General features: G+C 42.0%; 1 protein-coding gene across 10 annotated transcripts in view; it reads left to right on the top strand.

Moving 5' to 3' along the window:
• Positions 1 to 25,030, top strand: part of LOC129835354 (H(+)/Cl(-) exchange transporter 3-like) — a 65,688-nt gene that overhangs the window by 35,663 nt on the left and 4,995 nt on the right. For all 10 annotated transcript variants that reach the window (XR_008756407.1, XM_055900970.1, XM_055900972.1 and 7 more), the window contains 10 exons: positions 1,958 to 2,057; positions 2,815 to 3,002; positions 4,826 to 4,948; positions 5,503 to 5,709; positions 6,070 to 6,150; positions 6,452 to 7,000; positions 7,569 to 7,755; positions 8,060 to 8,277; positions 8,631 to 8,811; positions 19,080 to 19,296. Coding sequence is in view for 9 of the 10 variants with exons in the window: in XM_055900970.1 (XP_055756945.1) it covers positions 1,958 to 2,057; positions 2,815 to 3,002; positions 4,826 to 4,948; positions 5,503 to 5,709; positions 6,070 to 6,150; positions 6,452 to 7,000; positions 7,569 to 7,755; positions 8,060 to 8,277; positions 8,631 to 8,811; positions 19,080 to 19,296 (2,051 nt within the window). In the remaining variant the exon portion in view is untranslated. The remainder of the gene's footprint in view (positions 1 to 1,957; positions 2,058 to 2,814; positions 3,003 to 4,825; positions 4,949 to 5,502; positions 5,710 to 6,069; positions 6,151 to 6,451; positions 7,001 to 7,568; positions 7,756 to 8,059; positions 8,278 to 8,630; positions 8,812 to 19,079; positions 19,297 to 25,030) is intronic.

Here is a 25,030-nt window from a genome sequence, read left to right as displayed (position 1 = left end):
TAAGTCACAACAATAGACAAACATAGTCTGCTTAAACTAATAACACACAAATTATTGTATTTTTCTTGTCTAGATTGAATACATAATTTAAACATTCACAGTGTAGGTTGTATGTGAACCCCTAGTATGTGAAGCCCTAGGCTAATGACTTCTCCAAAAGCTGATTTGAAGTCAGGAGTCAGCTAACCTGGAGTCCAATCAATGAGACGAGATTGTAGATGTTGGTTAGAGCTGCCTTCCCATATAAAAAACACTGACAAAATTTGAGTTTGCTATTCACATGACGCATTGCCTGTGAACCATGCCCCAAACAAAAGAGATCTCAGAAAATCATCTTTTTCCACCGCATTCCTGGCAAACTATTCAGTGGACAGAAGGAACTACAGCTGAGTTGTTTAGAAGGAACACACAACACTATGTGTGGAGAAAAAAGGCACAACACACCAACATCAAAACCTCATCCCGACTGTAAAGTATGGAGGGAGCATCATGGTTTGGGGCTGGTTTGCTGCCTCAGGGCCTGGACAGTTTGCTATCATCGACGGAAAAATGAATTCCCAAATTTATCAAGACATTAAGCAGGAGAATGTTAGGCTATCTTATCTGTCCACCAATTGAAGCTCAACAGAAGTTGGGTGATCCAACCACCCAAAACACTGTAAATCACTGTAAATTCTGTAAATCAACAACAGAATGGCTTCAACAGAAGAAAATAAGCCTTCTGGAGTGGCAGAGTCCTGACCTCAACCCGATTTGAAATGCTGTGGCATGACCTCGAGAGCAGTTCCCACCAGACATCCCAAGAATATTGCTGAACTGAAACAGTTTTGTAAAAAGGAATGGTCCAAAATTCCTCCTGACCGTTGTGCAGGTCTGATCCGCAACTACAGAAAGTGTTTGGTTGAGGTTATTGCTGCCAAAGGAGGGTCAACCAGTTATTAAATCCAAGGGTTCACATACTTTTCCCACCCTGTACTGTGAATGTTTACATGGTGTGTTCAATAAGACATGAAAATATATAATTGTTTGTGTGTTATTTGTTTAAACAGACTGTGTTTTGTCTATTGTTGTCACCTAGATGAAGATCAGATCAAATTTTATGACCAATCTTTGCAGAAATACATGTTTTAGCAAAGGGATCACATACATGTTCTTACCACTGTAAGATATCTAGCTGGCAAACATTTTGCTTGTGAATTCCATACTGGAACTTGATCACCTGGCACATGCTGCATAACGGTGAGTGACTCACAAGTCTCCGGTCTCTCGTCATTGTGTGCTTGTAAACAAACACTACATGACTGGAGATTACTGGTAAACTTCATAATGAAAAATTGTGACAGGTGAGGTGAAATGAAGAATGCAATCTGCTTTATCTCCTAACGTATTGTACAAGTTGACTGCAGGTATTTACTTAAGTAGAAAGAAAACGTCAAAATAAATAGAAGAAACAAAACATCCCAAGGCTATTTCCAAATACCCCGGTATACGGTATACAGCCCAAGTCTCTACAGTGTCTGCCAGGGGTCATGTTCGTTGTTGTTGTTGAGGAGGTGTTCCCTCCTATGCTCTCTGTGGTGGCTCTGTGTGCCTGACTGAGCACCACGAGGAAAACCTTTTTGTCTTTAGTGATATGAATCTGGGTTACATCGTTCCTCAAGGTTCCATTCACTCCCACATTTGAATGTTGCCTGGAGTTTATTTTATTTTTTATCACCCGACAAACAGGAACACGTAACAATTGCTCTGAAGTTGACAAACTGCAGAAGCAGCAGTTCATGGATGGTTAGGCCACTCATTATGAGTGGTAATAAAAATAATATGATCATTTTGATAATTGTTTCTCTAAAAAGGGGAGAACCATATATTGTTTAATACTTTTAGCCAGCCGTGACTTTGAGTATTTATGTTAAGTGTGTGTGTGTGTGTGTGTGGGTGTGTGTGTGTGTGTGTACAGATCAACGCTAAGAAGAAGGAGTCTGCATGGGAGTTCACCAAGAGCCTGTATGATGCCTGGTCTGGATGGCTGGTAGTGACGCTGACAGGACTGGCCTCAGGTAATACAGACACCTGAGCTCACCTGTACTAGTAATGTGAGAGCAAAATTACAAGATTATGTTATAATGCTGTTATTGCATCAAATGGTTGTTTTATGCAACAGAATAGAGGGTTTTATAACACTCATCTGTGTGTTTTCCACTGAGAATGGGCCTCTGGAGGCTTAATGCTGAAGATTTACGATGTATTGGGTGACCTAACAAGACCACATTCCATAGCATGAGTTGGTGTTTCTGTTCTATGAGGTACCAGGGTGGAGATGGCTCCAGTATGGATAATTATGAGAGGAACGTTGTTTTGGGGGCCAGACCCTGGATTCGACACAATGAGAACAGTCTTTACAGCAGATGCAGTTTGCTGTGAATTATTAGTATCTTTTCATACGAATCCTAACCTTGTGACCCATTTCATGCATCTGTTTGGCGTGAACATTCAGGAGGATATACGTTGCTATAAAATGTTGTGGCTCAAATCCCCTCGTTGGGCTCTCAACTAATCACCTATGGGTGGGTCGTTGACATGCTTCTTTATTGCAATAATTAATCGATTTTATTAATACGTTTTGAATAAAGTAATATCCTGATTGGTGATTGACCTTGTCTTTCCTCATTATTGATGAACATTTCCACGACAGTAGTCAAGTGTATTTACGGTAAATGCAGGCTCGTCATTGGCAACGTGTTTGTTGTTCATCTTGTTTGTTATGTCACACTGGCACAGGCTTAAACTATTGTTTCCTCCTCTTTGTCCAATCAGGTGCCCTGGCGGGTCTGATCGACATCTCTGCTGATTGGCTGAACGACATCAAGGAGGGGGTGTGTCTGAATGCCATGTGGTTTAACCACGAGCAGTGCTGCTGGGGCTCCAACGAGACCACGTTCGCTGAGAGGGACAAGTGTCCTCAGTGGAAGAGCTGGGCGGGGCTCATCCTGGGCCAGGAAGAGGTGAGAGGGATTTAAAAATGTAATGTCAAAATGTAGATTTCCGCTTAAACAGACATCATTATTTATCATGAGAGGGCCATAAAAAATACCAAGTAATGATTATACTGCCAGAATGATTCAAATCTCACCTTTCTAATAAAAATAGTTAATAAGTTGCTGAGGCGTAGTCACTTTTGAGGATACAAGTACACAGTACAAATATGATGAATAGGGCTTAACATGTTTGTGGGAATAGGGCTTGACATGTTTGTGGGAATAGGGCTTAACATGTTTGTGGGAATAGGGCTTGACATGTTTGTGGGAATAGGGCTTAACATGTTTGTGGGAATAGGGCTTAACATGTTTGTGGGAATAGGGCTTAACATGTTTGTGGGAATAGGGCTTAACATGTTTGTGGGAATAGGGCTTGACATGTTTGTACTGCTTTCTAAATATAGTAACAATCAAGTTATAAACAACTTACTATAAGATTTCACCTTATAACTGTAAAATATGGGTTTCTCCCCAATTTCCTGATATCCAATTACAATCTTATTCATTATTGCAACTCCCCAACGGGCTCGTGAGAGGCGAAGGTCGAGTCATGCGTCCTCCGAAACATGACCCGCCAAGCCGCGCTACTTCTTAACACCCGCTCACTTAACCCGGAAGCCAGCCACACCAATGTGTCAGAGGAAACACTGTTCAACTGACGACTGAAGTCAGTTTGCAGGCGCCCGGCCCGCCACAAGGAGTCGCTAAAGCGCTATGAGCCAAGTAAAGCCCCTGTGGCCAAACCCTCCCTTAACCCAGACGACGCTGGGCCAGTTGTGCGCCGCCCTATGGGACTCCCAGTCACGGCCGGTTGTGACACAGCCTGTTATCGACCCCCTGCTGTGAAAGAGCATTTTCTGCTCCGCGTCCTCTGAGCGACACACAGACGCAATTCATATGCATGCTGACTTGTTACAACTTTAGTTTTAAGCACAAAGGGATTTTGTCTCTCTGTGACCAAGAGAAAGTGGTTTCGTTTCAAATCTACTAAAATATTTGTATAATGTTCATGTTGAGTGCTCTAAATCCATCTGAGAGCATCATAGCGAGATGAGACTGTTGCTGTAATCACTAGGCTCTCCCGTTTCATATGCCGTATTCTAAGCTGTGAGGTTCACGGCCAGGGGAGTTCGATCCTTTGTCTGGATAGGCCAGAAAATGTATCACTCCCTATTCAAATGAGGTTTCAGATTTCACATACTGCATCTCAGATGAGAACGGCAGGCGAAGCAGAGCGCTTTGTACACAAAAATGTTGGTTCGGAACCGGTCCAGAACTGCTCAGTCCCCTAAATAGGGGACTTAACATTTTAAGATGTTTTAAGTGACATGTTACAGGTGTCATATAGGTGTTATAAGCTAGTAGTTTCCATTGCTGAGATGGACAAGTATCATCAGTGGAAGAGATTGGGTGAAGTAATACTTCTGTGTTCCAGCAGTAGTTCACCACTCTTTTCCATTACCTTTTCACTCAGAATAGTTCAAACTGTCTTAATGTAGTAATGTTAAAGGGATAGTTGGTATTTTGAAGCTAGCTGTACCCAAAACCTTTCCCTTTTTGTGCTAAGCTAGTTAGGATTGGCTCGCAATCTACCTTTCACTTCCTTCATGCTGGATGCAGATAGATAAAAAAAAAAAAATGGTATTCATGAGTTCTGATTGCCAAAATCCCAAACTATCCCTTTAATGGTAGTTTGTGTGTAAACGTGCTCCTCTCCTTCCTTCGACTGCCCCCTCTTCGCCTCTTCCTTCTCTCTCTCCTTCTCCTCTCTCTCTCTCCTCATCTCCCAGGGTCCTGGTTCCTACATCATGAACTACTTCATGTACATCTACTGGGCTTTGTCCTTTGCCTTGCTGGCTGTGTTACTGGTTAAGGTGTTCGCCCCCTACGCCTGTGGCTCAGGCATACCTGAGGTAAGACCGCACGCACACACATGCACAGGTGGAATGCAAACACTCACAAGTTTACATGGATACACACACACACACTATGTATTGTAATTCAGGTGGGTTCTGCACCTGCTTTGTACGAAAAATTCACGTTGAGGTGAGCTTGTCTGCTCTAGTCTAGCACTCGAAATCTCACTTTCTAGTTGCCATGGCAACAGGAGAGCAAGCGAGATGGGGATGAGCACTGCGGAGCAGTTGGAGTTTTAATTTCTTCAAAATTCTTAGATCGTGACATTGACCATATCTGGCAAGCTCGGTGGTCTCAATAAATATGATTATTTGGTTCTAAGACTGACAACAAATTTTGCCCATAGAGAGAAATGATTTGTCAGGGTATATCGTTTATATCAGGGTAGCTTTTCGGGAGCAGTTTGGAATATGTTTGGACATTTGCCTTATTTCTTCAACAGACCTAACCATCTACCTCCTCTACCATCGGTGCTTCTCCAGATTAAACCTAGAAATAATTTCTCCAGTAGTATATTTACCTTATTTCCCCTCATCTCTCTGTCTCCCAGATAAAGACCATCCTGAGTGGGTTCATCATCCGGGGTTACCTGGGGAAGTGGACCCTGCTGATCAAGACGGTGACCCTGGTGCTGGCTGTAGCGTCTGGGCTGAGCCTGGGGAAAGAGGGACCCCTGGTCCATGTGGCCTGCTGCTGTGGAAACATCTTCTCATACCTCTTCCCCAAGTACAGAAAGAACGAGGCCAAGAAGAGAGAGGTATGTATGATCTACTGTTCTATTAGGTGTGGAGAAATACAATATAACTTTGTCCAAGTACAGTAGGAATGAGGCCAAGAAGAGAGGTTTGGTGTATGGTTTGGTGTATGTATCCATTGTATTACATTACAAAGTTTAGAGTTTTGTTATAAGACATTCTTTTGGTGACCTTTTCTGTTGTATGATTTATGATTTGGGTAAATTCCTGTCAGTGTTTCAGCTGACTCGGCCTGTGTTTTGGGTAAATTCCTGTCAGTGTTCCAGCTGACTCGGCCTGTGTTTTGGGTAAATTCCTGTTAATGTTTCAGCTGACTCGGCCTGTGTTTTGGTACTAATCTTTTTTATTTGTTTTCTCTGCAGGTCTTATCTGCAGCATCAGCGGCTGGGGTGTCTGTGGCTTTTGGTGCTCCCATAGGCGGAGTACTCTTCAGCTTGGAGGAGGTACATTTTATATTGTGTGTGTGTGTGTGTGTGTGTGTGTGTGTGTGTGTGTGTGTGTGTGTGTGTGTGTGTGTGTGTGTGTGTGTGTGTGTGTGTGTGTGTGTGTGTGTGTGTGTGTTTCTATGAGTGTGTCCGTATAAGTAAGCGCATCACACACACTATAGCCTCGTTTTAAGACGAGTTTCTGTGTAAGCACTTTGACAAGTGATTATGTAAAATCTGTTCATGCACTCTTGTGTCTCTGTATGAGTTAATGCATCCCACTATAATTTCACCTGTCTCTCTGCATCTCTCTCTCTAGGTGAGTTACTACTTCCCTCTGAAGACTCTGTGGCGCTCCTTCTTCGCTGCGCTAGTGGCAGCCTTCGTCCTCCGATCCATCAACCCGTTTGGCAACAGCCGTCTGGTCCTGTTCTATGTGGAGTACCACACCCCCTGGTACCTGTTTGAGCTTATCCCCTTCATCCTGCTGGGGGTGTTTGGAGGCCTCTGGGGGGCCTTCTTCATCAAGGCCAACATCGCCTGGTGCCGAAGGAGGAAGTCCACCCGCTTCGGGAAATACCCCGTCCTGGAGGTCATCTTCGTGGCGGCCATTACCGCCGTGGTGGCGTTCCCCAACCCGTACACACGGCAGAACACCAGCGAGCTGATAAAGGAGTTGTTCACTGACTGTGGCCCGCTGGAGTCGTCCCAGCTGTGCCATTACAGGAGTCAGATGAACGGGAGTAAGGCGTTTGTCGATGCGTCGCCTAACAAGCCGGCGGGGCCCGGGGTGTACACAGCCATGTGGCAGCTGTGCCTGGCGCTCGTCTTCAAGATCATCATGACAATATTCACCTTCGGACTCAAGGTGAGGCAGGGCAGGTTGGGTACTACCGTCTAGTTAATGTAGCCCGGCAGTTAAAGGGGAAGTTCAGCCAAAAACATCCTTTATAACTACTATTGCCTGGTCGTTTGTCAGTACCCCAGACAGTTTTTAGGTCTATTGCTTGAGTATTTAGATGTAGGTAATACGCTGATTCTACCCCCGCCTTCCCCATAGAAACCCCATGCAATGTCAAAAGTCCATCCTAAATACCTCCTCAACACACCGCTCTGGCCTCCCATGATCGAGATAGTCCTTGTAATGACTTTCTCTGCACAATTTTTCTGCTAACTTATTTCAGTAGGTACATTTTTAACTTATGAATGTCGTTTCGGGAAAGTTTTATAAAGAGCCCAGAAGTGTTTTTGGGTGAACTTCCCCTTTTAATGTGATGGTATTGGGTATGCATGTCTCTCATTGTGGTCTAATCAAAATCTTAGATTGCAGTCTAGACTTTAAGTAATGCTGCTCAGGGTTAGGGTTGAGAAATACTGAGCAAAATCAGAATTGGAATTTCAGTTCCGGATAGTTTTTTTGTGGTTCCTGTCCCCAGGTTCCGGCAGGCCTATTCATCCCCAGTATGGCCATCGGGGCGATCGCCGGGCGGATTGTTGGCATCGCCGTGGAGCAACTGGCATACTACCACCACGACTGGTTAGTGTTCAGGGAGTGGTGTGAGGTAGGCACCGACTGCATCACCCCGGGACTCTATGCCATGGTGGGGGCTGCTGCATGTCTGGGTGAGTTACACTGACTGGATGTGGGTGTCTGTAATGACATGGTCACGTCTGATAGTCCTACTCAGTGTTCATTCCCCATTCTTGTGATACATTGTTATATAGACTGTGTTTGTCAATGGATCACAGAAACACGAAGCTGTGTAAAATGTAATCTATCCTGTTGGATGGCTTTGGTCCTCTCCCATTCAAACCTTTCCTTTTGTCTGTAGGTCGTTGCTGTATAAAAATAATAGGTTCTCACTTCTGTCAACTTACCTGGTAAAATAAAAAGTCAATAATATATATATATATAATTTTTTTTCAGGTGGTGTGACGAGGATGACCGTGTCTCTCGTGGTTATTGTGTTTGAGCTGACTGGCGGTCTGGAATACATTGTGCCCCTCATGGCGGCCGTCATGACCAGCAAGTGGGTGGGCGACGCCTTTGGGCGTGAGGGCATCTACGAGTCACACATCCGCCTCAACGGGTATCCTTTCCTGGACGCCAAGTCAGAGTTCACACATACCACGCTGGCGCGGGAGGTGTGTCAAAATCAAATGTTATTTGTCACGTACACAGTTTACAGCATGTATAAAAGGTGCGGTGAAATACTTGCATGCAAGCTCCATCAACATATTGTGTGTGTGTGTGTGTGTGTGTGTGTGTGTGTGTGTGTGTGTGTGTGTGTGTGTGTGTGTGTGTGTGTGTGTGTGTGTGTGTGTGTGTGTGTGTAAGGAACAAATATTTATTATGGACAGATTAAATGAATACATTGGCACACTGAATCATTAACAGTTAGATGCAGTACCATTGACATCAATGTATGATTAAGTAAAAAGTTGACTTAAAGGCGTCAGTTAGGGTTCAGCCTAAACCACTTTCTGTGTGACTTCAGGTGATGCGCCCGCAGCGTAGTGATCCGCCGTTAGCGGTGCTGACGCAGGACGACCTGACGGTGGAGGAACTCCAGGTGATCATCAACGAGACCAGCTACAATGGCTTCCCTGTCATCGTCTCCAAGGAGTCTCAGAGACTGGTGGGCTTCGCCCTGCGCAGGGACATCACCATCGCTATAGGTGAGGAGAAACTGAGACGGCAGGTTGTGGGGGGCACACACGTACTCAATTACATGCTTGCTTACACATACGGACTTATACATACACACACCTGATCTCGCTCTCTTCTCACTCTCTTTCTCATCTCTTCTCTCCCGCTCTCTCTATTGTTGAGAACTGTTTCATAATTTAATGTGTTTGTTTGTCTATCTTTTTTATGTATTTGTCTACAAGTTTATATATGTTTACAACAAGCAAGGGGAAGATGTCAGAATAGGGGTATTGCGGAATAATAATATATTGTACAGAAAACATTTGTACTGTAGTGAAGCCGTCTCTAGAGTAATGCAAGGTTTTGTTCGTGATCATGTGAAACGTCAATTGCTATGGAAATGCTGGAATGTGTTTTTCAATGATGTTAAAGGTAATTATGATGCAACTATGATGGTGATACGATATGGATTACAATTATCATCATGAATATTAACCTCTCTAGGGTATGTGGGACGGTAGCGTCCCACCTCGTCAACAGCCAGTGAAACTGCAGGGCGCAAAATTAAAAAAATCCTCAAGCATACAAGTATTTTACACCATTTTAAAGCTACACTTGTTGTAAATCCAGCCAAAGTGTCCGATTTCAATAAGGTTTTACGACGAAAGCACACCAAACGATTATGTTAGGTATGAGCCAAGTAACAGAAAAAGACAGCCATTTTTCCAGCTAAAGAGAGCAGTAACAAAAAGCAGAAATAGAGATAAAATTAATCACTAACCTTTGATAATCTTCATCAGATGACACTCATAGGACTTCATACATGTATTTTTTGTTCGGTAAAGTTCATATTTATATCCAAAAATCTGAGTTTAGGCAAGACGCTACTGTATCACTTGGCAAAAAGCCTGAGAAAATGCAGAGCGCCAAATTAAAATTAATTACTATGAAAATTACTATAAAATCAAACTTTCATTAAATCTCACATGAAAGATACCAAATTAAAGCTACACTGGTTGTGAATCCAGCCAACATGTCAGAATTCAAATAGGCTTTTCAGCGAAAGCATACGATGCTATTATCTGAGCATAGCACCATAGTAAACAAAAGAGAGAAAACATTTCAACCCGGCAGGCATGACACAAAACGCAGAAATAAAAATATAATTCATGCCTTACCTTCGACGAGCTTCTGTTGTTGGCACTCCAATATGTCCCGTGAACATCACAAATGATCCTTTTGTTCGATTAATTCCGTCGATATATATCCAAAATGTCCATTTATTTGGCGCGTTTGATCCAGAAAAACACCGGTTCCAACTTGCTCAAACGTGACGACAAAATATCTCAAAGGTTACCTGTAAACTTTGCCAAAAAACGACTTTTGTAAAACAACTTTAGGTATTTTTTTAACGTTAATAATCGATAAAATTGAAGACGGGATGATATGTGTTCAATACAAGATTAAAACAAAATGTTGCATGCCTTCTGTTTGATTGAAGCGCATGTCCAGGACACCTGGAGTGCCTCGACTTCAAGATGGCCGTATTTCTTCATTACACAAAGGAATAACCTCAACCTATTTCCCAGGACTGTTGACATCTAGTGGAAGCCGTAGGAACTGCAAGCAATTCGCTTAGAAATCTGGTTTCCCAATGAAATCTCATTGAAAAGACAGTGACCTAAAAAAAAAAAATTCTGAATGGTTTGTCCTCGGGGTTTCGCCTGCTAAATAAGTTCTGTTATACTCACAGACATGATTCAAACAGTTTTAGAAACTTCTGAGTGTTTTCTATCCAAATATACTAATACTATACATATCTTATCTCCTGGGAGTTGAATTTGGGTATGCTTTTCATCCAAACGTGAAAATGCTGCCCCCTACCCTAGAGAAGTTAAGGCTATACACACTACATGTTACACACAGACACTCAACCATGCAAATTGGCAGAGTTATTATTTATTTGGACATCACACATTATAGTCTTACTATTATACAGACATTGTCACATCCAATGTCATACACATCAACCTACTCAGATTTACTACACACATAATATCTTGTCTCAATTTTCTAACATCTGTGGCATTGGCTCACAGGCAAACAGGCAAGGGAATAAAACAAATATTGCTAGAAACTATTTCTTGAATTCTAAATATCAGACATTTGAAAGCTCTAGTTTTGACCTTCATAATACCTCTGATGGCAGTAACTTTACAAGCACTAATTATGGTCAATTTAGACTGAGAATAGTATCTAGTTATGGTAAAGGGTGAAATAAGTATAGCCAGTTATAATTGTAACGGTTTAGCAAATTATAAAAAAAGAAGATCAGTCTTTACATGCCTAAAAGAAAAGGAATATAACATACACTGTTTACAGGAAGCTCACTCTACATCCTTAGGTGAAGTTGCATGGAAAAAGGAATGGGGTGGTGAAATAATTTTCTGTCATGGACAAAGGAACTCAAAGGGTGTGATGATATTAATTAACAAAAATTTCGATCTGAATGTGCAAATAGTCAGGAATGATTCGCAAGGAAGGTGGATCCTTTTGAATATGAAAGTGGACTAAAAATACATTTTGCTCATTAATCTATATGGTCCAAATCAGGATGATCCACACTTCTTCGAAAACATTTATACCAATTTATTAAACTTACAGGCAACAAATGACCTAATCATTATGGTAGGAGACTATAACACAGTGTTAAGTACCTCAATGGACCATAAAGGTAATCACTCTACAAACTATCATCACCATGCCCTTAAGGAAATCACAAATATTATGGACACATTAGAAATAGTGGATATTTGGAGACTAAAAAACCCAGACCTAGTGAGATATACATGGAGGAGACTTAATCAAGCTAGTAGTCTTGACTACTTTCTTGTCTCTTTCATCAAAGGTTAAAAAAGTTTTAATAGGAGACAGAATGCGATCGGATCATCATCTAATTGGCATTCACATAACTCTTATAGATTTTCTACGTGGAGGGGGATATTGGAGATTTTATCAAAGTTTAATGGAGAACAACTTACAGTTGAAGTCGGAAGTTTACATACACCTTAGCCAAATACATTTAAACACAGTTTTTCACAATTCCTGACATTTAGTCCTAGTAAAAATTCCCTGTCTTAGGTCAGTTAGGATCACCACTTTATTTTAAGAATGTGAAATGTCAGAATAATAGTAGAGAGAATTACTTATATCAGCTTGTATTTCTTTCATCACATTCCCAGTGGGTCAGAAGTTTACATACACTCAATTAGTATTTGGTAGCATTGCCTTTAAATTGTTTATCTTTGGTCAAACGTTGCGGGTAGCCTTCCACAAGCCTCCCACAATAAGTTGGGTGAATTTTGACCCATTCCTCCTGACAGAGCTGGTGTAACTGAGTCGGATTTGTAGGCCTCCTTGCTCGCACAGACTTTTTCAGTTCTGATCACACATTTTCCATAGGATTAGGGTCAGGGCTTTGTGATGGACAATCCAATACCTTGACTTTGTTGTCCTTAAGCCATTTTGCCACAACTCTGGAAGTATGCTTGGGGTCATTGTCCATTTGGAAGACCCATTTGCGACCAAGCTTCCTGACTGATGTCTTGAGATGTTGCTTCAATATATCCACATAATTTTCCTCGCATGATGCCATCTATTTTGTGAAGTGCACCAGTCCCTCCTGCAGCAAAGCACCCCCACAACATGATGCTGCCACCCCTGTGCTTCACGGTTGGGATGGTGTTCTTCGGCTTTCAAGCGTCCCCCTTTTTGCTCCGAACATAAGGATAGTCATCATGGCCAAACAGTTCTATTTTTGTTTCATCAGACCAGAGGACATTTCTCCAACAAGTACGATCTTTGTCCCCATGTGCAGTTGCAAACCATAGTCTGGCTTTTTTATGGTGGTTTTGGAGCAGTGGCTTCTTCCTTGCTGAGCGGCCTTTCAGGTTATGTCGATATAGGACTTGTTTTAGTGTGGATGTAGATACTTTTATACCTGTTTCCTCCAGCATCTTCACAAGGTCCTTTGCTGTTGTTCTGGGATTGATTTGCACTTTTCGCACCAAAGTAGATTTATCTCTAGGAGACAGAACACGTCACCTTCCTGAGCAGTATGACGGCTGCGTGGTCCCATGGTGTTTATACTTGCATACTATTGTTTGTAAAGATGAACGTGGTACCTTCAGGCGTTTGGAAATTGCTCCCAAGGATGAACCAGACTTGTGGAGGTCAACAATTATTTTCCTGAGGTCTTAGCTGATTTATTTTGATTGCCCCATGATGTCAAGCAAAGAGTCACTGAGTTTGAAGGTAGGCCTTGAAATACATCTATAGGTACACCTCCAATTGACTCAAATGATGTCAATTAGCCTATCAGAAGCATCTAAAGCCATGACATCATTTTCTGGAATTTTCCAAGCTGTTTAGAGGCACAGTCAACTTAGTGTATGTAAACCTCTGACCCTCTGGAATTGTGATACAGTGAGGTAAAAGTTAAATAATCTGTCTGTAAACAATTGTTGGAAAAATGACTTGTCATCCAAAAAGTAGATGTCCTAACCGATGTGCCAAATCTATAGTTTGTTAAAACTTCTTAAGGCTAGGGGGCAGTATTTTCGTTTTTGGCTAAAAACGTACCCATTTGAAACTGCCTATTTCTCAGCCCCCGAAACTAGAATATGCATATAATTGTCAGATTAGGATAGAAAACACTCTGAAGTTTCCAAAACTGTCAAAGGTGTGTCTGTGAGTTAAACAGAACTGATATTGCAGGCTAAAACCTGAGGAAAATCCAATCAGGAAGTGCCCCTGTTTTTGAAACCTCTCTGTTCCTATGCATCCCTATTGCCCATTTAAAGGGATATCAACCAGACTCCTTTTTCTATGGCTTCCCCAAGGTGTCAACAGCCTTTAGACATAGTTTCAGGCTTTTATTTTGAAGAATGAGCGTGAACGACCACATTGCGTAAGTGGATAGGTGGGGGCTCTCAGAGTGAGTTGTGTGCAAAAGAGAAAGGCAGCCATTGTTACTCCCGGTCCTAGTGAAAAGCCAACTGTCCCGGTTGATATATTATCGAATAGATATTTGAAAAACACCCTGAGGATGAATTATAAAAAACGTTTGACATGTTTCTGTGGACATTATGGATATAATTTGGAATTTTTGTCTGCGTTGTCGTGACCGCTCTTTCCGGTGGATTCCTGGGCATAACGCACCAAACTAACGGAGGTATTTGGATATAAAAATTATCTTTATGGAACAAAAGGAACATTTGTTGTCTAACTGGGAGTCTCATGAGTGAAAACTTCCGAAGATCATCAAAGGTAAACGATTAATTTGATTGCTTTTCTGATTTTCGTGACCAAGTTACCTGATGCTAAGTGTACTTATTGTTTTGTCGAGCGATCGATAAACTTACACAAACGCTTGTATTGCTTTCGCTGTAAAGCATAATTTCAACATCTGAGACGACAGGTGGATTACGAAAAGGCTAAGCTATGTTTTGCAATATTGCACTTGTGATTTCATGAATATGAATATTTTCTAGTAATATTATTTACCTGTGGCGCTATGCTATTCAGCGTTGCTGATGACAATTATCCCGGATCCGGGATGGGTGGTTCAGAAAGGTTAATAAGACATTTTGGGTGGTTGAAAACGAGTTTTAATGACTCCAACCTAAGTGTATGTAAACTTCCGACTTCAACTGTATTTTTTAACTAAGACAAAATAATTTATAACTGAATTTTTTTCATTATAATATAGGTTCAGAAAATCCCCTTATTGTTTGGGATACCTTTTAAATGTACCTTCAGGGGTCATTCAATTCAATATTCATCAATAATAAAAAAGCAGTTTCTGGCTAAAGAGAAGACTAACAAGGGAAATCCATGAACTAATAGTACAGGTAGATAGCAATTGAAACGATACTACAGAGATACAAAATAAGTTAGCGGAAAAACAAAAAGAACTTGAGGAACTTATTCAAGAATGATCTAATGTAATCTATTACAAAAATAAAGCAAACTGGATGGAATATGGAGAAAAATGCACAAAATTCTTCCTGAATCTCCAATACAGGAACGCTAACAAAACGAATTTGCAGAAACTTGTTACTGAAGACGGAGTCATCTATGATTCTCCAAATTATATTTTTAGAGGAAGCTAAATATTTTAGGCAGATGTTCTCATTTCCCTCTCATCCTTTCCCACTGAATGAAGATTATGGTAAGGAATTCTTTCCAAATAATATAAAAAAAAATGGAAAATGAATGTACAGAAAGATCAGTGTGAGGGCCAAATTACAGAGGAAGAACTTTTTGACGCTATTAAATCCTTTGTCTGGAAAAACCCCAGGTCTTGATGGCATACCGGTAGAGGTATATCAAGTATTTTTTGTTATACTAAAAGCTCCATTGTTAGATTTGTTTTTAACTACTCCTATAGAAATGGTAGTCTGTCAGGTACTCAGCAGGAAGGTCTGATTTCTCTATTATTTAAACAAGACCCAGATTGAAAATAGACTGGGTCTTTACATCTAAAATACTGGAGGCCCCTTACACTTCAATGTTGTGATGCAAAAATACTAGCATAATGCATAGCACTCACAATTAAAAGGGTTTTTACCAGTTATTGTTCATCCTGATCAGACAGGTTTTTTACATGGATGATACATTGGAGATAATATACAACAACTACTAGAAATAATAGAACATAATGAAACATATAAGAAGCCAGGAATGGTATTTATAGCGGATTTTGAAAAGGCATCTGATAAAGTAAGACTAGGTTTTATTTCGGTAATTCTCTTATAAAATGGGTAAAAATAACATATAGCAACCCCAGGTGTAAAATAGTAAATACCGGCTACTTCTCAGAGTTTTTAATTGTCAAGACGAGTTAAACAAGGGTGTCCGCTATCACCATATCTATTCGTTATGGCCATCGAAATGCTAGCTATTAAAATCAGATACAATAACAACATTAGAGGATTAGAAATCCAAGGCTTAAAAACAAAGGTGTCCATGTATGCCGACGACTCAAGTTTTATATTAAGTCCGCAAGCTAGATCCCTGCAATGTCTCATTGAAGATCTAGATAACTTTTCTGTACTCTCTGGACTAAAACCTAATGATGATAAGTGTACAATATTATGTATAGGATCCTTAAAAAATACAACTTCTACATTACCCTGCAGTTTACCTATAAAATGGGCTGATGGCGAAGTAGACATACTCGGTATTCAAATCACAAAAGATATAAATAAGCTCTCCACAATGAATTTTAATAGAAACCTTGTAAAAATAGACAAGATCCTGCAACCATGGAGAGTTAAATACCTGTCTATTTATGGAAGAATTGCCCTGATTAACTCCGTAGTCATATCTCAGTTTACTCACTTACTTATGGCGCTGCCTACTCCTGATGATTAATTTTTCAAATCATATTAGACAAAAATATTTCGCTAAACCAGACTAAATTAAATGTGCCTTTCTATATAGTGAATATGAATTGCGTGGGTTGAGATTATTACAGGTAAGAGCACTACACCTCTCTCTAAAAGCTTCACTCATTCAAAAGTTTTATTTGAACCCTAAATGGTTCTCAAGTAGATTACTAAGAAAAGCTCATCCATTTTTTAAAAATGTCCTTTTTGCCTTTGTGCAGATTGCCATGTCTCATATTTGATTAATTGAAAATTATACTTTTTTCAAAGTATCTCTCTTTTTCAAACAAGCATTGCAGAGCTGGCTACATTTTCAATTTCATCCCCCTGAAAAGATATAACAAATATTATGGCTAAACTCAAATGTGCTGGTTGATAAAATACCTGTATTTATGGGAAAGATGTTTGAAAAGGGTATTTTGTTCTTAAATTATATTGGAATGGTAGAGTTATGTCTGCCGATTTACTGCCGATTTCATGGAGTTATCAGAATTGTATGGAAAGGTCTGCTCAATCCAAGGGTACAACCAATTGATTACAGCATTACCCAAAAAATGGAGGAGTCAGGTGGCAGCGGGAGGAGGTAGGGAACTGGTCTGTCTGCCCAATATAAAGGATCAAAACTGGCAGAGGAATAAAAATAGCATAAATAGGAAAGTATACCAGTTTCATTTGAGGACCAGGATGTTGACAACTGTGCCATACAGATTGCAAAATAGTTGGGAAGAGATTTTTGATGTACCGATTCCATGGTACAGGGTGTATGAGTTGATATATAAAACAACGCAAGATTCAAGACATCATGATTTTCAGCTAAAATTATTATATAGAATTCTTGCCACCAAATTATTTTTGAATATTTGGGACATAAAATCATCGAAGCTCTGCAGATTTTGTTGTGAGGATACAGAATCAATAGACCATTTATTTTGGTATTGCCCTCAGGTAGCCTGTTTCTGGTCTCAGGTTCAGGAATGGCCTGAAATGCATACCATTGATCTAAAATTGAACCTAGAAATAGTACTGTTAGGAGATCTGGAGAGACCGGGTCAGTCAATTACTAATTATCTTAGTAAAAGTATTTATCTTCAACTCGCAATCTGTGGATTCTATTCGATTAGATGGATTGAAATTGTACGTTAAACATCAAAGCACAGATATGTGTTGTGTAGAAACCTGAATTGGGTGGCCAGCAGAGATAGATGGGATGGGCTGAGGGAAGCTGAGGGTTGGTACGTGGAATTGGAGACAAGTGGGAGTGGAGTTGCTGTGTGGGAGATAGAATGTTGGTAAAAGTCAAAATGAAACATAATAAAAGTACATTTGAATGACACTAAGTGGGAGTGTTTTTACAAATAATGCTGGTTTCCCTGAGGCTGATGCCGTGTAGGTGTTTGTACACATGCATATACACACACTCTCATTCAAATTAACACATACAAGAACACACACATACAGTGGGGAGAACAAGTATTTTATACAGTGCCGATTTTGCAGGTTTTCCTACTTACAATGCATGTAGAGGTCTGTAATTTTTTATCATAGGTACACTTCAACTGTGAGAGACGGAATCTAAAACAAAAATCCAGAAAATCACATTGTGTGATTTTTAAGTAATTCATTTGCATTTTATTGCATGACATAAGTATTTGATCACCTACCAACCAGTAAGAATTCCGGCTCTCACAGACCTGTTAGTTTTTCTTTAAGAAGCCCTCCTGTTCTCCACTCATTACCTGTATTAACTGCACCTGTTTGAACTTGTTACCTGTATAAAAGACACCTGTCCACACACTCAATCAAACAGACTCCAACCTCTCCACAATGGCCAAGACAAGAGAGCTGTGTAAGGACATCAGGGATAAAATTGTAGACCTGCACAAGGCTGGGATGGGCTACAGGACAATAGGCAAGCAGCTTGGTGAGAAGGCAACAACTGTTGGCGCAATTATTAGATTATTAATGGATGAAGTTCAAGATGACAGTCAATCACTCTCGGTCTGGGGCTCCATGCAAGATCTCACCTCGTGGGGCATCAATGATCATGAGGAAGGTTTTTTTAGATTCCGTCTCTCACAGTTGAAGTGTACCTATGATAAAAATTACAGACCTCTACATGCTTTGTAAGTAGGAAAACCTGCAAAATCGGCAGTGTATAAAATACTTGTTCTCCCCACTGTACATGTAATAGTGCCAGACATGCACACAAAAATATATAGTTGGGATTGCTGTTATGATTTTAGTTGTCCTTGATGTCCTTTCTTTTAAATTTCTTATTAAAAAAAATATATTTTTTTGCATTGTTGTTTGCTGTTTTCTTCTGTCTTTTCCTTTTTTCTCTTTAGTTCATTCTCTTGGTTGTTGGAGCATTTGGGGGGTTCGTGGGGAATGGAATTAATTGTTCTTCCTGGGGGGACTGTGGGAGGGGTCTCGAATGGTTCAGAGACATCTATTGGGGAACTGTGGGGGGATCTTGGAGGGTTTGGGTTCATGTTTTTTGGCCTGGTGGGAGAACTGTCAACGTGCCCTTGAGCAGGTCATTGACCCTGGATGCTTCTGTGTGTCGCTCTGAATGGGAATCTGTTGGATGACTGGTATGATGTACTTGTTCAGCGGCTTCACTGCAAGTATATTGTATGTTTCGAATATTGAATAAATTAAAAGGTTGTGGGTGGTGCTCAGACCTGGGTTCAAAACTTCAAATAGTGTTTCTTTTTTATACTTTAGCTGCACTTGACTTAGCTTGCCTGGCTAGCGCGATGGAACCAATGGAATCATCTCAAAAGTGCCAACCTCGCCTGTCTGGCACTCCTTAGACGCTAATCTTTCTCTCCTCCTTTTCACAGAAAACGCACAGCGAAAGCAGGAGGGTATCCTGCTGACCTCGCGGGTCTACTTCACGCAGCACGCCCCCACCCTGCCCGCCGACAGCCCGCGGCCCCTCAAGCTGCGCTCCATCTTGGACATGAGCCCCTTCACCGTCACTGACCACACGCCTATGGAGATAGTGGTGGACATCTTCCGCAAGCTGGGCCTCCGCCAGTGTCTGGTGACACACAACGGGTGAGAGGAAAGGGGCTTGGGGGAGAGGAGGGAAAGGGGTAGGGTGGCATGTGAAGAGGGCAGGGGGAGGGGAAGAGGCGATTTTAAAAGTGATCTTGGATGAGAACAATGGGGAGGGAATCACAGCCTCAAAATAGGGGAATGTGTTTTGGTAGGGTGGAGGTGAAAGAAGAGGAGGAAGAGAAGGAAGGAACACTGGAGGGAAAGAGTCTTCCTCAGTCCTCCTAACCTCAACTTGAACTAACAAACATCTCAACAGGCAACAGACAGAGTTCCCCCAGTACAAACCCAGCACGCACTCTCAAGTTCTGTTCCAATGTACACACTACTACTTAGAATGAAGCAGTGTATTGGATGTCATCTATTCTAAGTGGTATGCTAGTGTGGATATTGGGATATAGTAGCATCCCCTCACATCCTTTCGGAAAAAGATTGCAGTTAGAGTGAAGTATTGCGTTTTGTGTTGCAAATACTGCGTCTGAAATCATGTTTTTCTTTTTTACTGCAATAATTTTGCAGTGTGACTGCAGTTACAGTTATTCTACAATTACTCTGTCCAAAATACCACAGTCGACTGCAGTTACTTCACTTTTACTCTAGTTTCAAAACTGCAATCTTTTTTCTGTAAGGGATTGAGTGATGCATGGACACTGGGACTGGAAACCCTGGGATTATAAACTGTATTGTAATCTGTACGCTGCATGGTTTCTCAGCTAAATGCTAGCTGTGCTATGCTAACCAATATAACACAACTGTGATACCGCTTAACAAATAATTGGATCGTTTTATCCAGTTTCCTCTGTAAAAAATATTTGAGAGACTTGTGATGTGTTTAGAAGTTGGTGGTCATCGTCAATTACTGTGGATGAGCTCACTGGTTGTATATGACACTTCAGAGACACCTGGTGGTTAAAATAGGAATTCAAGGATCATTGGATAAAACCTTGCTCTGTGTGTTTTAACAAAGTAAAAATACTGAAGTCGTTTTTTGGGGTATCTGTACTTTATACTATTTTATATTTAGGATAACTTTTACTACACTCAATTCCAAAAGAGGGTTCGTACGTCATGAAAATACTGGAAAAGTTATGGAATTTTAAAATAGTGTTTTCGAGGCCTTAAACTTTTGGAAAATGATGGAAATGTATTTAATAAATTCTGTTGATGTCATATATTTAGGCACAGTTTTTAAATATTTTATCAATCAAATAAAAATCAACAGTGATTTAACTGCGCACCGCTACTGCTTGCGAGTAAGGCCATACAAAGTTGATTCATTTAAACGGCACATACAAAAAACAAACGATTCCCTTCGCTATTGTATTAGCTGTGATTCGGTTCAATGCAATGAATTGAAGGTGAATCAAAATAATAATTTGTGAATCGCGAACAGTAATTTTAGGAAAAAAGGTTAGATGTAGCCTTTCTTTTGGATTATTTGGCTTCAACACTTGTTTTGTAGATACTTCCAGTTGATTTGGGCATCCAATGTATGGGACATTGCAACTCAATACATGCCAGTCAGCATGCAAAGTTAACACTTCTAAGATAAATGACTAAATTAAAAGGTACATTTCCTGAAGGAAATCTGTGGGCTTGGCTCAGCTGAATAAAAGGATTTGTAGCCTACCATAGCCATTTGATCTTTGATATGTTAAATGAGTGAATTATTTCAGAAGGCATGAAATGTATTTGGTTGCAATGTTTTACATCAAGGGTGGTCAACCATCCTCCAGGAGAGCTAATAGGTGGGCAGGATTTTATTCCAGTGCCCCTCTAACAAACCACATTTTAGAAATGAGCTGCTCAACCGGACCTTGATAAGCTGTCTCTGATGTGTTTGAGCAGGGCTTGATAAGCTGTCTCTGATGTGTTTGAGCAGGGCTTGATAAGCTGTCTCTGATGTGTTTGAGCAGGGCTTGATAAGCTGTCTCTGATGTGTTTGAGCAGGGATTGATAAGCTGTCTCTGATGTGTTTGAGCAGGGATTGATAAGCTGTCTCTGATGTGTTTGAGCAGGGCTTGATAAGCTGTCTCTGATGTGTTTGAGCAGGGCTTGATAAGCTGTCTCTGATGTGTTTGAGCAGGGCTTGATAAGCTGTCTCTGATGTGTTTGAGCAGGGCTTGATAAGCTGTCTCTGATGTGTTTGAGCTGGGCTTGATAAGCTGTCTCTGATGTGTTTGAGCTGGGCTTGAAAAGCTGTCTCTGATGTGTTTGAGCTGGGCTTGAAAAGCTGTCTCTGATGTGTTTGAGCTGGGCTTGAAAAGCTGTCTCTGATGTGTTTGAGCAGGGCTTGATAAGCTGTCTCTGATGTGTTTGAGCAGGGCTTGATAAGCTGTCTCTGATGTGTTTGAGCGGGGCTTGATAAACTGTCTCTGATGTGTTTGAGCAGGGATTGATAAGCTGTCTCTGATGTGTTTGAGCGGGGCTTGATAAGCTGTCTCTGATGTGTTTGAGCGGGGCTTGATAAACTGGCTCTGATGTGTTTGAGCGGGGCTTGATAAGCTGTCTCTGATGTGTTTGAGCGGGGCTTGATAAGCTGTCTCTGATGTGTTTGAGCGGGGCTTGATAAGCTGTCTCTGATGTGTTTGAGCGGGGCTTGATAAGCTGCCTCTGATGTGTTTGAGCGGGGCTTGATAAGCTGCCTCTGATGTGTTTGAGCGGGGCTTGATAAGCTGCCTCTGATGTGTTTGAGCGGGGCTTGATAAGCTGTCTCTGATGTGTTTGAGCGGGGCTTGATAAGCTGTCTCTGATGTGTTTGAGCGGGGCTTGATAAGCTGTCTCTGATGTGTTTGAGCGGGGCTTGATAAGCTGTCTCTGACGTGTTTGAGCGGGGCTTGATAAGCTGTCTCTGACGTGTTTGAGCGGGGCTTGATAAGCTGTCTCTGACGTGTTTGAGCAGGGATTGATAAGCTGTCTCTGACGTGTTTGAGCAGGGCTTGATAAGCTGTCTCTGACGTGTTTGAGCAGGGCTTGATAAGCTGTCTCTGACGTGTTTGAGCAGGGCTTGATAAGCTGTCTCTGACGTGTTTGAGCAGGGCTTGATAAGCTGTCTCTGACGTGTTTGAGCAGGGCTTGATAAGCTGTCTCTGACGTGTTTGAGCAGGGCTTGATAAGCTGTCTCTGACGTGTTTGAGCAGGGCTTGATAAGCTGTCTCTGACGTGTTTGAGCAGGGCTTGATAAGCTGTCTCTGACGTGTTTGAGCAGGGCTTGATAAGCTGTCTCTGACGTGTTTGAGCAGGGCTTGATAAGCTGTCTCTGACGTGTTTGAGCAGGGCTTGATAAGCTGTCTCTGACGTGTTTGAGCAGGGCTTGATAAGCTGTCTCTGACGTGTTTGAGCAGGGCTTGATAAGCTGTCTCTGACGTGTTTGAGCAGGGCTTGATAAGCTGTCTCTGACGTGTTTGAGCAGGGCTTGATAAGCTGTCTCTGACGTGTTTGAGCAGGGCTTGATAAGCTGTCTCTGACGTGTTTGAGCAGGGCTTGATAAGCTGTCTCTGACGTGTTTGAGCAGGGCTTGATAAGCTGTCTCTGACGTGTTTGAGCAGGGCTTGATAAGCTGTCTCTGACGTGTTTGAGCAGGGCTTGATAAGCTGTCTCTGACGTGTTTGAGCAGGGCTTGATAAGCTGTCTCTGACGTGTTTGAGCAGGGCTTGATAAGCTGTCTCTGACGTGTTTGAGCAGGGCTTGATAAGCTGTCTCTGACGTGTTTGAGCAGGGCTTGATAAGCTGTCTCTGACGTGTTTGAGCAGGGCTTGATAAGCTGTCTCTGACGTGTTTGAGCAGGGCTTGATAAGCTGTCTCTGACGTGTTTGAGCAGGGCTTGATAAGCTGTCTCTGACGTGTTTGAGCAGGGCTTGATAAGCTGTCTCTGACGTGTTTGAGCAGGGCTTGATAAGCTGTCTCTGACGTGTTTGAGCAGGGCTTGATAAGCTGTCTCTGACGTGTTTGAGCAGGGCTTGATAAGCTGTCTCTGACGTGTTTGAGCAGGGCTTGATAAGCTGTCTCTGACGTGTTTGAGCAGGGCTTGATAAGCTGTCTCTGATGTGTTTGAGCAGGGCTTGATAAGCTGTCTCTGATGTGTTTGAGCAGGGCTTGATAAGCTGTCTCTGATGTGTTTGAGCGGGGCTTGATAAGCTGTCTCTGATGTGTTTGAGCGGGGCTTGATAAGCTGCCTCTGATGTGTTTGAGCGGGGCTTGATAAGCTGCCTCTGACGTGTTTGAGCGGGGCTTGATAAGCTGCCTCTGACGTGTTTGAGCGGGGCTTGATAAGCTGCCTGACGTGTTTGAGCGGGGCTTGATAAGCTGCCTCTGACGTGTTTGAGCAGGGATTGATAAGCTGTCTCTGACGTGTTTGAGCAGGGCTTGATAAGCTGTCTCTGACGTGTTTGAGCAGGGCTTGATAAGCTGTCTCTGACGTGTTTGAGCAGGGCTTGATAAGCTGTCTCTGACGTGTTTGAGCAGGGCTTGATAAGCTGTCTCTGACGTGTTTGAGCAGGGCTTGATAAGCTGTCTCTGACGTGTTTGAGCAGGGCTTGATAAGCTGTCTCTGACGTGTTTGAGCAGGGCTTGATAAGCTGTCTCTGACGTGTTTGAGCAGGGCTTGATAAGCTGTCTCTGACGTGTTTGAGCAGGGCTTGATAAGCTGTCTCTGACGTGTTTGAGCAGGGCTTGATAAGCTGTCTCTGACGTGTTTGAGCAGGGCTTGATAAGCTGTCTCTGACGTGTTTGAGCAGGGCTTGATAAGCTGTCTCTGACGTGTTTGAGCAGGGCTTGATAAGCTGTCTCTGACGTGTTTGAGCAGGGCTTGATAAGCTGTCTCTGACGTGTTTGAGCAGGGCTTGATAAGCTGTCTCTGACGTGTTTGAGCAGGGCTTGATAAGCTGTCTCTGACGTGTTTGAGCAGGGCTTGATAAGCTGTCTCTGACGTGTTTGAGCAGGGCTTGATAAGCTGTCTCTGACGTGTTTGAGCAGGGCTTGATAAGCTGTCTCTGACGTGTTTGAGCAGGGCTTGATAAGCTGTCTCTGACGTGTTTGAGCAGGGCTTGATAAGCTGTCTCTGACGTGTTTGAGCAGGGCTTGATAAGCTGTCTCTGACGTGTTTGAGCAGGGCTTGATAAGCTGTCTCTGACGTGTTTGAGCAGGGCTTGATAAGCTGTCTCTGACGTGTTTGAGCAGGGCTTGATAAGCTGTCTCTGACGTGTTTGAGCAGGGCTTGATAAGCTGTCTCTGATGTGTTTGAGCAGGGCTTGATGAAAAGCCTGCACACCCAGTAGCTCTCCAGACTAAGGGTTGACCACGTGTGTTTTATACCGTTGCCTAACAGATATTCTACTTTGTGCCTTGCACTTGTACATGGGATCAGAGAGCTGCCTCCCAGTGTCAATACCACATTACGCATACATTCTTTTTCTACATACATGGAGACACCGCCAACGATTGGTCATGGAAATTTGGTTAAAAGTCATGGAGAAGTCATGAAATTCCATCTGTCAAAATGTGTTTGAACCCTGTAAAGAGAAAATTGTAACTTTTTACTCCCATACATTTTCCCTGACACCCAAAAATACTCATTACATTTCGAATGCTAAAGCAGGACAGCAATATGGTCCATTTCTCGCACCTTCAATATAACGAGTTGTCATTCCTAATGCCTCTGATCTGGCGGATTCACTAACCACATATTACTTTTGTAAATGATGAGTTGGAGTGTGCCTCTGGCAGGCCGCAAAAT

Source organism: Salvelinus fontinalis, chromosome 36 (assembly GCF_029448725.1).
Source record: "Salvelinus fontinalis isolate EN_2023a chromosome 36, ASM2944872v1, whole genome shotgun sequence".
In the NCBI taxonomy this organism is placed as follows: Eukaryota; Metazoa; Chordata; class Actinopteri; order Salmoniformes; family Salmonidae; genus Salvelinus; species Salvelinus fontinalis.
Note: the sequence above shows the minus strand (reverse complement) of the source record. Positions and strands in the feature narration are given on the sequence as shown.